This window comes from Schistocerca nitens, chromosome 8 (genome assembly GCF_023898315.1).
Source record: "Schistocerca nitens isolate TAMUIC-IGC-003100 chromosome 8, iqSchNite1.1, whole genome shotgun sequence".
Lineage (NCBI taxonomy): Eukaryota > Metazoa > Arthropoda > Insecta > Orthoptera > Acrididae > Schistocerca > Schistocerca nitens.
Window position 1 is genome coordinate 340,102,463 of NC_064621.1, and position 15,275 is coordinate 340,117,737.

The 15,275-nt window shown below is 44.9% G+C and overlaps 1 protein-coding gene across 2 annotated transcripts in view; it reads left to right on the forward strand.

Annotated features, from left to right (window-relative positions):
• Window positions 1-15,275, forward strand: part of LOC126198533 (reticulon-4 receptor-like) — a 44,927-nt gene that overhangs the window by 16,581 nt on the left and 13,071 nt on the right. For both annotated transcript variants that reach the window (XM_049934931.1, XM_049934930.1), the window contains exon 2: window positions 8,634-8,992. In XM_049934931.1, coding sequence (XP_049790888.1) covers window positions 8,634-8,992 — 359 coding nt within the window. The remainder of the gene's footprint in view (window positions 1-8,633; window positions 8,993-15,275) is intronic.

The following is a 15,275-nucleotide window of genomic DNA, read 5'->3' on the forward strand; positions in this document are numbered from 1 at the left end:
TTCGATACCTCATCCAGAAACGCACCCTCTCGGAACCTGGACAGCAAGCTACACCGCGATGCAGAGCGCCTCTCTTGCAGAGCCTGCCACTTGAGTTTGCTAAACATCTCCGTAACGCTATCACGCTTACCAAATAACCCTGTGACGAAACGCGCCGCTCTTCTTTGGATCTTCTCTATCTCCTCCGTCAACCCGATCTGGTACGGATCCCACACTGATGAGCAATACTCAAGTATAGGTCGAACGAGTGTTTTGTAAGCCACCTCCTTTGTTGATGGACTACATTTTTAAGGACTCTCCCAATGTATCTCAACCTGGTACCCGCCTTACCAACAATTAATTTTATATGATCATTCCGCTTCAAATCGTTCTGCACGCATACTCCCAGATATTTTACAAAAGTAACTGCTACCAGTGCTTGTTCCGCTGTCATATAATCATACAATAAAGGATCCTTCTTTCTATGTATTCGCAATACATTACATTTGTCTATGTTAAGGATCAGTTGCACTCCCTGCACCAAGTGCCTATCCGCTGCAGATCTTCCTGTATTTCGCTACAATTTTCTAATGCTGCAACTTTCCTGGTGGTACTGGTCCATAAATGCAGCACATCATCCACTTTCCTGAACCAGTGCTTAACTTTGGTCTTCAGTGGTTCTTTCTGTTAGGAAATTTGTTCGAAACGTCCATGAGAATTCCAGATAGTATAGAACTAAGGGGTGAACTCATATGTAGGCCGACAGACTGACTATAATACTTGTTCTGAAACAGGAAATAATTCTGTTTACACACTTTTGATTACCAACAATTATGTCATGTAATTATTATTTACGAGCGTTTTCGTTTCAATGGTCTGTCGGTCACAAAAATTTACCCACTGTGAAAATCCGCCAAAACTTTGCGCAGGTGTATTGCGCAGTGTCTCTAGTATGTCAGTCGATCGCGTTACATCGCACTTTTTAGTTCTGAGCACACAGGGAGCACCCAGATATGCCCAGAACAATAGTATACATGTGAGTGGTGCCTGTTCTGTGGGGCCTATCAGGAAGAATAGATGCACACGTAATGACGCAGCTGGCGAATATTTTTTTGTGAGATATAGGAAGGGGAAAGAAAGGGGTAAAGGATGGGTAGGAAACTCATGACATTCAGCCACACAGGGCACTGTAGTAATGCAATGGCGAAAGCTGAAAATCTGTGCTGTACTGGGACTCGAACCAGATTTACCGTCTTTCATGAGTGGTTGCCTTAACCGCTTCGGCCATCCGGACGCGGTCCATGACCGACTCAAATTTCCCAATCATCGGACGCTGCAATACAGCGTCCCTCGTCCATCAACCCAATACTTGCGAATTATTGATTCCAGTACGAGTTTTTGACGATTTAAGGCATCTGCACTGGAACTAACTTCAAAGAGTCGTCACACTCTTACAGAAATGTACACTACTGGCCATCAAAATTGCTGCACCACGAAGGTGACGTGCTAAAGATGCGAAATTTAACCGACAGCAAGAAGATGCTGTGATATGCAAATGATTAGCTTTTCAGAGCATTCACACAAGGTTGGGGCCGGTGGCGACACCTACAACGTGCTGACATGAGGAAAGTTTCCAACCGATTTCTCATACACAAACAGCAGTTGAGCGGCGTTGCCTGGTGAAACGTTGTAAGGAGGATAAATGCGTACCATCACGTTTACGGCTTTGATAAAGGTCGGATTGTAGCCTATCGCGATTGCGGTTTATCGTATCGTGATATTGCTGATCGCGTTGGTCGAGATCCAATGACTGTTAGCAGAATATGGAATCGGTGGGTTCAGGAAGGTAATACGGAACGCAGTGCTGAAACCCAACGGCCTCGTATTACTAGCAGTCGATATGACGGGCATCTTATCCACATGGCTGTAACGGATCGTGCAGCCACGTCTCGATCCCTGAGTCAACAGATGGGGACGTTTGCAAGACAATGACCATCTGCACGGACAGTTCGACGACGTCTGCAGCAGCATGGACTATCAGCTCGGAGACCATGGCTACGATTACCCTTGACGCTTCATCACAGACAGATGTGCCTACGATGGTGTACTCAACGACGCACCTGGGTGCACGAATTGCAGAACGTCATTTTTTTCGGATGAATCCAGGTTATTTTTACAGCATCATGATGGTCGCATCAGTGTTTGGCGACATCGCGGTGAACGCACATTGGAAGCGTGTATTCGTCATCGCCATACTGGCGTATCACCGGGTGTAATGGTATGGGGTGCCACTGGTTACACGTCTCGGTCTCCTCTTCTTCACATTGACGGCACTTTGAATAGTCGACGTTGCATTTCAGATGTGTTACGACCCGTGGCTCTACCATTCATTCGATCCCTGGGAAACCCCACATTTCAGCAGGATAATGCACGACCGCATGTTGCAGGTCCTGTACGGGCCTTTCTGGATACAGAAAATGTTCGACTGCTACCCTGGCCAGCACATTCTCCAGATCTCTCACCAATTGAAAATGTGTGGTCAATGGTGGCCGAGCAACTGGCTCGTCACAATGCGCCATTCATTACTCTTGATGAACTGTGGTATCGTGTTGAAGCTGCATGGGCATCCAAGCTCTGTTTCACTCAATGCCCACGCGTATCAAGGCCGTTATTAAGGCCAGAGGTGGTTGTTCTGGGTACTGATTTCTCAGGATCTACGCACCCAAATTGCGTGAAAATGTAATCACATATCAGTTCTAGTATAATATATTTGTTCAATGAATACCCGTTTATCATCTGGATTTCTTCTTGGTGTAGCAATTTTAATGGCCAGTAGTGTATATATTTGTCCGACAGAACAGACTCAAATCGTGATGATGCGGCTGGTGCCGAAGCGGTTATGACAACCGCTGATATGAAGCGGTAAATCCTGTCTCGAGTCCCGGTGCGGCATAAATTTTCAACTTTCACCATTGCATTACCATACTGCCCTGTGCGGATGGAAGTCGCTAGTTTCCCACCCATCCTTCCCCTTCTTTCCCCACGCTCTCTTTCACATAAATAAAATAATAGTGGCTCCTGCCCAGTATGAAGTGAATGCTGTTATTCGATTTCTTCATGTTGAGGAGTTCCGCCTGATTACATGCAGGCCACATAACGTACCTGTCATGTGTGACAGCAAATTGTGGTAGTGATGCAGGAATTTTGAAGCAGGACGTACAGACGTTGATGGGGCATGCAAGTATTTGACCGCCTCCTATACAGCCGGTACTGGGCTCCATCAGATTTTCATCTCTTTGCTCGCATCAACCAATGACAGCATTTTGGCGCAGTCAACGAGCAGCGGACCAAAACGGAGAATTAGAAGTTAGCACAGGTGGTCTTCTATGACGAGGGTGTACTATAAATGCGTAAAACAGACTGGCGACAAAGTAGATAAGTGTTTGGAATATGTAATTAAGTGCTGCAAATAAAACATTTCTGATTTTCACTACAGTTTCAATTTCACAACCGACCGGACCTACAAAAATGTAAAATATAAAAGACTCGTATTTGCAAAATGCAACATCAGTGAAACAAAATTATATAAGACGTTTCCTTTACGTTTCATGTCTAAGTAAAATAATATTACCTTGCTGCATATGTTCCTAGAGTTTTTGTTTTACACGTTGGTATTTCAACTGCTTTGGGTTCGTTTATCGATTGTCATTTTTCATTTGTACTTCACTGTAGCTAGCTAAGTTTACGTATTGCCATTTTTTTCGTCTGGAGACAGTGAGTGGAGCTGTGGACTCTAGAAAATGGATTGTGAAGTGTAGAAATTAGAACATTTCCGATACAAAAAATTCTTCTTTTTGAGTTCAATAGGGGAGTGACAGGAGGGGAAGCACCCAGAAACATTTTCGCGGCGTATGAGGACAATGCCTTTCGATGGAACACGGCAGAAAAATGGTTATCTCGTTGTCACGAGGGTCTTTTTGACGTTAGTGACTTTAGGAAGACCTTTGGGGTTCGATGAAGATCCTCTAAACGCATTAATACACAATGATCCACGTCAGTGTACTCGAGAACGGCCAAATGTGATGAACTGTGATTATTCCTCCGTCGTGTGACATTTACATGTAAGTTAAAGTTCAAATGTGTGTGATATCTTATGGGACTTAACTGCTAAGGGCCGCGCGGGATTAGCCGAGCAGTCTAGGCGCTGCAGTCAGGGACTGTGCCGCTGGGCCGGCCGAAGTGGCCGTGCGGTTAAAGGCGCTGCAGTCTGGAACCGCAAGACTGCTACGGTCGCAGGTTCGAATCCTGCCTCGGGCATGGATGTTTATGATGTCCTTAGGTTAGTTAGGTTTAACTAGTTCTAAGTTCTAGGGGACTAATGACCTCAGCAGTTGAGTCCCATAGTGCTCAGAGCCATTTGAACCATTTTTTGTGCCGCTGGTCCCGGCGGAGGTTCGAGTCCTCCCTCGGGCATGGTTGTGTGTGTTTGTCCTTAGGATAATTTAGGTTAAGTAGTGTGTAAGCTTAGAGACTGATGACCTTAGCTGTTGAGTCCCATAAGATTAAAAAAAAAAAAGAAAAACTGCTAAGGTCATCAGTCCCTAAGCTTACACACTACTTAACCTAAATTATCCTAAGGACAAACACACACACCCATTCCCGAGAGAAGACTCAAACCTCCGCCGGGACCAGCCGCACAGAGTATGACTGCAGCGCCCAAGACCGCTCGGCTAATCCCACACGCCATTTACATGCAACGGGTACGGTTCAAAAATCAGGTGTATGGGTGCTGAATACTATAACCCAAAACCACTCAAATCGGCTGGTGGTCATATGTGCACCTATGCTTGTTCGTCATCAATTGGCTCGTGAGCAACACCGATCATTCCCAAACTGTATCGTTACTGCTGACGAGGAATAGTGCCTTTATGCTAACACAAAAAAAAAGAAAGTAATGCCCGAGCCGAGACAAAGCATCAACTTCCTACACAAAGACCCCCGCGCGTCCACAAAAAAATAATGTTATGTGTCTGGTAGAACGGTGACGGTGTGTTGCACTACGCATTGCTTCCCCGAGTTGTAACCACCTCTGTTGACATTTATTGTCAACAACTGAGACGTCTTGCAGACGCCGTCCAAGAACAACCACCAGGAAGACTGCGTGAAGCGACGCTGCTCAACGATCACGCTCGACCGTATTCTGCTAGAATGACGAAAAACAATATGCAGGAGTTGGCAAGTCATTCCGCACCCACCTTATCAACTCTCTATCAAGCAACTCTCAAGAAATTACCTTTCTGGATGAAAATGCGCCCCGAACATGGCTCGGCGAGTTCTTCGCCTCAAAACCACGTGACCTCTACAGTCGCAGAATCGAAAAGTTACCCCTGCGTTGGGAGACAGTTGTAAATAGTGAAAGATAATATAGGGGAACTCGGGGCAGAACGGGATAGCCAGGCACAATGGGAAATTGCTCTTTTCTAGACTGGACAGTGCTGCAACCTGTTGTATGGGCATGTAACTATTTCCCCAATTGGAAGGGAAGTGAGGGCAGCCATTCTGACATAGTTTGAAGTGCGAGATCTAAGTGAATTGTAGTCCGTCACGTTACCGCTTACGTTGTTCTACCGTTTGGTGAGTTTCTACGCCAGGTATGCTGTTAATTGTTAATTGTATACCCTAAAATGACACATTCCCTTAAAGTGCATGGCATTTGTTAGACTTTAGTTATTTAATGCGTTTAAATACGTCAGTTATTACACTCCATGAAAGTTGTAAACATGAAAAGTACTCTTGGGGCGGAACGGGACGGGGCAGAATGGGACAGTGTCTCGTTCTGCACCGTCGTATTTTGATGCAAGTAGAAAGCAAACCCAGCCTGGATGTTCATGGATGCCAGACTCTCCAAACCAGCTATGTACACCGAACAACTCAGCTTTCCAGATATCGCCCGAGGCTGTCATTCCAATCCCACTTATCTGTCAAAATACTCGGCGGACTACAAGACGAAAAGGAAAAACCGTCGTATTAACAGATTCTCCTTGTAAGAAGGAACTGCAGAATGCTGTCGCACGTAATGTAGGCCTACAGAAAGGAGGAGGGTGTACAAATATGAACGATGTCAGGACAGAGACGTCAGGTGCAATGCAACTTAAGGCAAAAATATCAAACTGTACACCCAAGAAAACCAAATCAGAGCACATCAAAGACCTTAAGAAAAGTAAAAGGAAGAAGATGATGGAGAAGAGAGAATCAGAGAGAGAGGATGCTGAGTGTCTCTACTGTGGGGACTTCTACTCCGTTTCTAATGAGGGCTGGGTCGCATGCCAGAGTGGGCACACAACTCATGTGCTCGCATAGACAGTGAAGATGAAGAGGAAATACTGATTTGTGACTATTGTCGAAAGGGCTAGTAGTTAGTGGTTTGGTGGTTATTAAGCACTGTACATTTTTCAGAATGACATTAAAATATTTTCTTATTTTGAAGAATTACTTTTTAATTGTTTAAATTACACATTCCTTAGTCTGAATTGCCTGTTATACAACATTTTATCATAGTTTAATACGATATTAACAATTCAAATTCAACTTTTATGCAATAATTTAACAAAAAATACTCTTATCCCATTCTGCCCCGTGGGTTGGGCGAAACGGGAAATATGCAAGACTTTCTTTGAAAAATTGTAAAAAAATGCAAAATGTATTGTTTTAAGTGATTTTAAAATAAGGTACATTAGGTTACACTACAAGGTGTTTTCTTATCATTTTAAGAAGTGTTTCTTTGTGTTCCCTTATTTTATAGAAATTGTTAAACATTAAGTATCCCGTTCCGCCCCGAGTTATCCTATTATTCATGAGTAAAGTCTCTGTTACATGTATCTGTTATGTTTATTAAACGTGTATAAAACGGTATGAACTTATGCACCAACATTGTAGGTTTAAAAATAGAGGGTATACAGGGTGTTATAAAAAGGTACGGCCAAACTTTCAGGAAACATTCCTCACACACAAATAAAGAAAAGGTGTTATGTGAACATGTGTCCGGAAGCACTTAATTTCCATGTTAGAGCTCATTTCAGTTTCGTCAGTATGTACTGTACTTCCTCGATTCACCTCCAGTTGGCCCAATTGAAGGAAGGTAATGTTGACTTCGGTGCTTGTGTTGACATGCGACTCATTGCTCTTCAGTACTAGCATCAAGCACATCAGTACGTAGCATCAACAGGTTAGTGTTCATCACGAAAGTGGTTTTGCAGTCAGTGCAGTGTTTACAAATGCGGAGTTGGCAGATGTCCATTTGATGTATGGATTAGCACGGGGCAATAGCCGTGGCGCGGTACGTTTGTATCGAGACAGATTTCCAGAACGAAGGCGTCCCGCCAGGAAGACATTCGAAGCAATTGATCGGCGTCTTAGGGAGCACGGAACATTATAGCCTATGACTCGCGACTGGGGAAGACCTAGAACGACGAGGACACCTGCAATGGACGAGGCAATTCTTCGTGCAGTTGACGATAACCCTAATGTCAGCGTCAGAGAAGTTGCTGCTGTACAAGGTAACGTTGACCACGTCACTGTATGGAGAGTGCTACGGGAGAACCAGTTGTTTCCGTACCATGTACAGCGTGTGCAGGCACTATGAGCAGCTGATTGGGCTCCACGGGCACGCTTCTGCGAATGGTTCATCCAACAATGAATGTGTCAATCCATATTTCAGTGCAAATGTTCTCTTTACGGATGAGGCTTCATTACAACGTGATCAAATTGTAAATTTTCACAATCAACATGTGAGGGCTGACGAGAATCCGCACGCAATTGTGCAATCACGTCATGAACAGAGATTTTCTGTGAACATTTGGGCAGGCATTGTTGGTGATGTCTTGATTGGGCCCCATGTTCTTCCACCTACGCTCAATGGAGCACGTTATCGTGATTTCATAAGGGATACTCTACCTGTGCTGCTAGAACATGTACCTTTACAAGTACGACACAACATATGGTTCATGCACGATGGAGCTCCTGCACATTTCAGTCGAAGTGTTCGTACGCTTCTCAACAACAGATTCGGTGACCGATGGATTGGTAGAGGCGGACCAATTCCATGGCCTCTACGCTCTCCTGACCTCAACCCTCTTGACTTTCATTTATGGGGGCATTTGAAAGCTCTTGTCTACGCAACCCCGATACCAAATGTAGAGACTCTTCAGGCTCGTATTGTGGACGACTGTGATACAATAAGCCATTCTCCAGGGTTGCATCAGCGCATCAGGGATTCCATGCGACGGAGGATGGATGCATGTATCCTCGCTAACGGAGGACATTTTGAACATTTCCTGTAACAAAGTGTTTGAAGTCACGCTGGTACGTTCTGTTGCTGTGTGTTTCTATTCCATGATTAATGTGATTTGAAGAGAAGTAATAAAATGAGCTCTAACATGGAAAGTAAGCGTTTCCGGACACATGTCCACATAACATATTTTCTTTCTTTGTGTGTGAGGAATGTTTCCTGAAAGTTTGGCCGTACCTTTTTGTAACACCCTGTATATTGCTGATTACGGGACTCTGCAGGTCATCAGTGATACGGGCCCGCGCGTCTTGAAGCCGGTCCTGACAGTAGCCACAGCTCCTCGAACCTCTTTCTCTGTTTTTTGCAGACAATGGATCTGCTCTTCGATGTCCCATCTGTGGTGGCCCGGTCGCAGTGTTGGCGGCTGCTGTTGGCAGTCTGGCTGTTGGCCAGTGTGTCGGCGTCCAGTCCGATGCAGTGCAAGTGCTGGAACGAAAAAGCCCACACGTACCGCTGCGTTGGCTGCTCACGCCTGCCACTGAACGTACCGACGGGCGTGTCCCGCCTCAGAATGGCCGGAAACCGCGTCTCTAACATCCACTTCGTCTCGTCCAGACTGGCCGACCTCAAGTCCATCTACCTGAACAACAACGGCATCACGTCTCTCTACACTTCGGACCTCTGTCCCCTGAAGAGTCTGATGGTGCTGGATCTATCAGCTAACAAGTGAGTACCACTGATTAATCTTGCTTAAGCTCACCAGAGTAGATGTCGCGCTCAGTTTTCTCGTTGCGTTCCACCTTCTGTCTGTGGAATTAGTTGAAAAAGGTGCAAATTCTTCTGGGGCCCATCTTCGAAGAGGCGGTTAGAAGAAAAAAGGTGTAGGTGACAAAATCATGATCTGCGAAAATGGTCTCCAAAGTCTGTATCAGATATAAATTTCTATGTTCATTTTTTTACATTGCCTGCAATAGCCACAAAATACAGTGGTTATTAATTATGCTATGTCAGTGAATTAAATTGAGAATGATGTAGTCAGTACTGTTTATACGACTAATCTGCTTGCCACTTACACCTTTCTGCCTTTAACGATGTCACTTACATACCTTTTACTCTCATTAATGTCAGGTTTGGAATGAACCATAACAACATAATGTAATATTTTGTCCCATTTTCATCTATTACATTAATCCATACACAAAACTTTTATTGAGAATACGTACAATAAAACGGAAAGGCAAATGAATAAACAGTGTTGCATCCATACAAATTACAAAAAAGAAGTATATATGTGTGTATATTTATATATGTATGTTCCAAATCTCCTCCTAAACCACTGCACCGATTTCAATCAAACTTGGTACAAACATCACTTACTGTGTGTTAAGAACCACTGTGGGGGGTGAAGAAGCAGTGTATCCCACGACGTTCAAATACCCACTGTGTATTGTGTATTAAACGGGGAACCTAAAAACGACGGATAGATTTCGTCCCGCCATAGCTCTCAGCGGTTTACAACCCCACAACAGGCCACAGCAGTCTACCCACCCCACCGCCGCCTTCCCAGTATGCATCCAGCAAACTAATCACTCAACAATCCACCTTTCCTCTGGTCCTCAGCAACGTACTCACACAAGCAAATTCCACTTTCTCTTCATTTCCATATCCTCAAACCACACCCCTTAGAAATATCAACATGTTACCTGTGCCAGATTGCAGAACTCACGGCGAAGTTTGAACTATACTGGATATACAGGGTGCTCCGTAACAAGTGGTGCAAGTTGATATGATACTAGCAGAAAGAAAGTCTCTCAAGGGGAACCAACCATAGGTCGCTCTCTGATACAGTCTAAACTTCTCAGGGTGAAAGTACGGCGAAAATAAAGAGAACTGCCGGCCGGTGTGGCCGTGCGGTTCTAGGCGCTTCAGTCTGGAACCGCGTGACCGCTACGGTCGCAGGTTCGAATCCTGCCTCTGGCATGGATGTGTGTGATGTCCCTAGGTTAGTTAGGTTTAACTAGTTCTAAGTTCTAGGGGACTGATGACCACAGATGTTAAGTCCCATAGTGCTCAGAGCCATTTGAACCATAAAGAGAACTTTATTTTGGCCTAGGTGCCAACTCTCAGTAACTTGCATTAAAATGACGGTCAAAGTTTCGACGCGACATCTCGTCAACCCCTCCCGATCGGTGTAAAATCAAGTGAAGCGCTGGCGCAGTGTAAAAGGGCACAAGGTCTCAGTGTAGTACCTGTGTTCAAATCAATTTGTATGTTTCTTTTTTTTCATTTGCTGTCCTGGAAGTATGTGACCTCAATTTTTTTTTGTTGTATCACGAAATGCAACGAAATTATTGGCCAATCGGGCGGCAAGTGAAAATTTGTGTCAGAGAAGGACCTCGAACCCTGCTTTACACGAGCGATCGCCTTAACCGCTTCGGGTATCCGAGCGCCATAAGGCCTGGGGTTTGGTCGCACTAAGAGACAGCGCTCACCAGGTCGAGGTCGTACGTTCAAACGACAATCACTTGTGTGCAGGCAGAATCTGCTCTCAACGTTCAAGATCAGTGCGCACCATTCCATCTTCCAAGTGTTCCTCTGATGGCGCCAGTCGAGCCGTGCACGTCGATGCTGCGGCGTGAGTGGAAGACGGGATAGAGGTGTGCGTTCCAGTAGTCCCACTGCTAACAAGTAGTTCACAGTAGTTCGAGTTCACATGTCTAGGCTCACAAGCCCTGTTACCTGTGCTGTGGTAGCTTTGCAATCTGCTGCTGCTGGCCGACCGGTGTGGCCGAGCGGTTCTAGGCGCTTCAGTCCGGAACCGCGCTGCTGCTAGAGTCGCAGGTTGGAATCCTGTCTCGGGCATGGATGTGTGTGATGTCCTTAGGTTAGTTAGGTTTAAGTAGTTCTAAGTCTAGGGGACTGATGACCTCAGATGTTAAGTTCCATAGTGCTTAGAACCATTTGAACTTTTTTTTTTTTTTTTTTTTTTTTTGCTGCTGCTGCCGCCCTTGCAATACGACGATCCTGGCGGGCGTTGTCTTGCGCGAATGTCTGGAATCTCGCCTAGGGGTGTGAGAATGTTCACTTGATCACTGATACCAGCATCGTCGCACAACTGACAAAGCACGTCCTAGGTGTGTGGCAATTCTTCGAAAGGACCGTCCCGTCACTCAGTAGGCTACAATTTGACCCCTTTCAAACTCACTCGTTTCGTACGGTTGACTTCTTGCTTCGCATGTGAACTATCAATTAGGGCGGTTCACAAACAACAACTCAAGTACACATGTTATTCCAAAAACGATATCGTGGAAGTAGGGGCCATGGGGTGTAATAACACACACTGCTACGGTTATCTTTTTATTTTAAAGGCTTTCTCAATAAAAAATTTTAAGTCTGGCATTTTAACAAAAAAAAATTTCAAAAACAATTTAGAATAGCTGACAAATTTTCTTTATGAAAAGGAGATTGCCAGGTATGACGTTAACAACTTCTCAACAGTAGGATTTATATACAGGGTCTTTCAAAAAGGTACGGACAAACTTTCAGGAAACATTCCTCACACACAAATAAAAATAGCTGGCAAATTTTCTCTATGTAAAGGATATAAAAGGTATGATGTTAACAACTTCCCAATCATAAGATTTTAAACTTGTTATATCTATAAGAGAACAATTCCTTTAAAAAAACACCTTTAAGTAGCTAGTTTGTAGTAAAGCTAAAATAGTTGCCGGTGAGGGAGTGACACGTGTAAAGGGGCCCAAATCACAATAGGCGGGATAGTTATTAGTGGTCTACAGGGCCACAGCAGATCAGCCCAAAAATTTCCATTACAAGCCACCACCTCTCCGAGTTACCCAGGACTACGAACCACAAAGACACGCGACACCGACCCTAAATCACTCAATCTAGGTGTGAATGAAACGGCCCGACCAAGAAGCAATTACCACGTTCCCACGGACAGGCAAACGAAAACTGTGGTGGGAAGACCCCAACAAAACCACTGGTGAAGAAACTCACACACTTCACTAGAACTTGAAAAACCCCCTTCTCACACTCCACCACAGCGCAGGGAACACGTTGCACTTCCAAATGCTCGTCAGAGCCAACCGCTGTCAGTGGTTTCAACGGCCGATAAGAAGACATACGGTCCCGCGCGCAGATCTCCTGCACCACTGCTTCTAAGCTTCATGAGCCACGTACATGCGGGTAAGGCAGACTTAGCCCCTGACAGCCAAGAGGTCGGGCAAAGCACGTGGCGAGCAGTTGACGACCCCCAACAACAGGGCCTCGCTCGCGCCACCACCTCTCTCGGTCACCGCCCAGTACGTACTCCTCGATCGTGACGCGACCGTACACTTGCTCCACCTCCCGCCAGAGGGCAGTAGCGATCCAAACAGCGCGCCAAACCGCAAGCGCCACCGCAAACACTAGACGCGAGGCGAAAGCACTCCGCCTGGCGCGACTTTCGAAGAGCCGGACACAACTACGGCTCAACACGTTTGCACCACAATGAGCCTTCTTTCTGTGAGCGTTCCCTATTAAAGCGCAGACACAGATGACGCTCTCGTAGCTATGCCACTACGATATCTGTTAGAGGACGACGTTGAAATCATTATCAGCACATCTACTGTCCCCCAGGTGGCATATGCCGTCATCAGATGAAAATCGACGTCGTCTTTCCAGGTGTACACCATGAATTACTGCGCTGGGAAAGCGTATCCGTGTATTCATACTGGAGATGGAACTCGTATTTTAAATTCGTAATGACTACCAAACTTGTTGTTGTTGTTGTTGTGGTCTTCAGTCCTGAGACTGGTTTGATGCAGCTCTCCATGCTACTCTATCCTGTGCAAGCTTCTTCATCTCCCAGTACCTACTGCAACCTACATCCTTCTGAATCTGCTTACTGTGTTTATCTCTTGGTCTCCCTCTACGATTTTTACTCTCCACGCTGCCCTCCAGTACTAAATTGCTGATCCCTTGATGCCTCCGAACATGTCATACCAACCGATCCCTTCTTCTAGTCAAGCTGTAATACAAATTCCTCTTCTGTCCACTTCTATTCAGTACCTCCTCATTAGTAACGTGATCTACCCATCTAATATTCAGCATTCTTCTGTAGCACCACATTTCCAAAGCTTCTATTCTCTTCTTGTCTAAACTATTTATCGTCCATGTTTCACTTCCATACGTGGCTACACTCCATACAAATACTTTCAGAAACGACTTCCTGACACTTAAATCTATACTCGATGTTAACAAATTTCTCTTCTTCAGAAACGCTTTCCTTGCCCTTGCCAGTCTACTTTTTACATCCTCTCTACTTCGACCATCATCAGTTATTTTGCTCCCCAAATAGCAAAACTCCTTTACTACTTTAAGTGTCTCATTTCCTAATCTAATTCCCTCAACATCACCCGGCTTATGTCGACTACATTCCATTATCCTCGTTTTGCTTTTGTTGATGTTCATCTTATACCCTCCTTTCAAGACACTGTCCATTCCGTTCAACTGCTCTTCCAAGTCCTTTGCTGTCTCTGACAGAATTACAATATCATCGGCGAACCTCAAAGTTTTTATTTCTTCTCCATGGATTTTAATACCTACTCCGAACTTTTCTTTTGTTTCCTTTACTGCTTCCTCAATATACAGATTGAATAACATCGGGGATTGGCTACAACCCTGTCTCACTCCCTTCCCAACCACTGCTTCCCATTTCATACCCCTCGACTCTTATAACTGCCATCTGGTTTCTGTACAAATTGTAAATAGCCTTTCGCTCCCTGTATTTTACCCCTGCCACCTTCAGAATTTGAAAGAGAGTACTCCAGTCAACATTGTCAAAAGCTTTCTCTAAGGCTACAAATGCTAGAAACGTAGGTTTGCATTTCCTTAATCTTTCTTCTAAGGTAAGTCGTATGGTCAGTATTGCCTCACGTGTTCCAACATTTCTACGGAATCCACCAGTCGAATCTACCAAACTTATAAAATTGAAAAACTGCCTTATACATACACACAGAGAGACTCAGTAGGTGCCAGAGGAAAACTGGGCAGGCCAGCCCATTTCCCGGCAAAGCGCAGGACCGTGACTGTTTCGCCATTTAAGCGCACGATACCGTTCCAAAAGTTGTATCAGGAGCCTACATTTCGATAGTTAAAGGGCGAATGAAGCTAACATTGGCAAACGTTACGAGCAACTTTGGTACCGCATGTACTGTCTACCTCCGCATTATATGAGTACTTTTCGTAGATTAACCTACGATCGACTCTTTTTTTAAAACAGTTAACTTTTTTGTAAGCAATCTGCACTTACATGTTCCCATTACCTCTCCACACAGTTGCCATCCAAGTTCAAACATTTGTCGTACCGTGGCACCAGCTTCATTATACCTGCATCAAAGGATGGTGCCGTCCGGTGCTTCAGCCAGTTCTTTACAGCATCCTTGACCTCACAGTCGATCGTGAAGTACTGAGTAGCATGCCGCGTCTTCATCTTGGGGAGGGGATGAAAGTCCCTTTGCGCTATGTCAGGCCAACAGAACAGATGTTAGAAAGTATCCCAGCCAAGAAGTTTGAGATTTCCTTTAATTCGGTTCGCAGTAAGGGTCGCACATTGTCGTGAAGCAGCTTAATTCCTTTCGGCAATCATCGCACGCCGCTTGTTTTGGTTTGACCTAAGGAGTTTCGCAAGTATGTCGCAACAAACCTATGACGTCACAGTATTCTCACGCGTTACTTTCACGAAATCTGTTGCCAAAGTTACTTTACCATAAAAAAAACTGTAACCCTGTTTTCGGTTTGACAGCGTCTCCTTGAATTTTTTGGGCTTATCGGGAGAAAGAGTTCACATACTGCATCCACGACTCATCGCTAGTCCCGATTCTGCTATGAAATTCCTGCTGCCCTTCCTCGTAGAGTTAAAAGAATATCAAAGCCGAACCCATTCTTTTAGTTTAGCGAACATCGCTTAGTCATTTTGGTACCCACCGTGCCGAAAACTTGTGTTAAC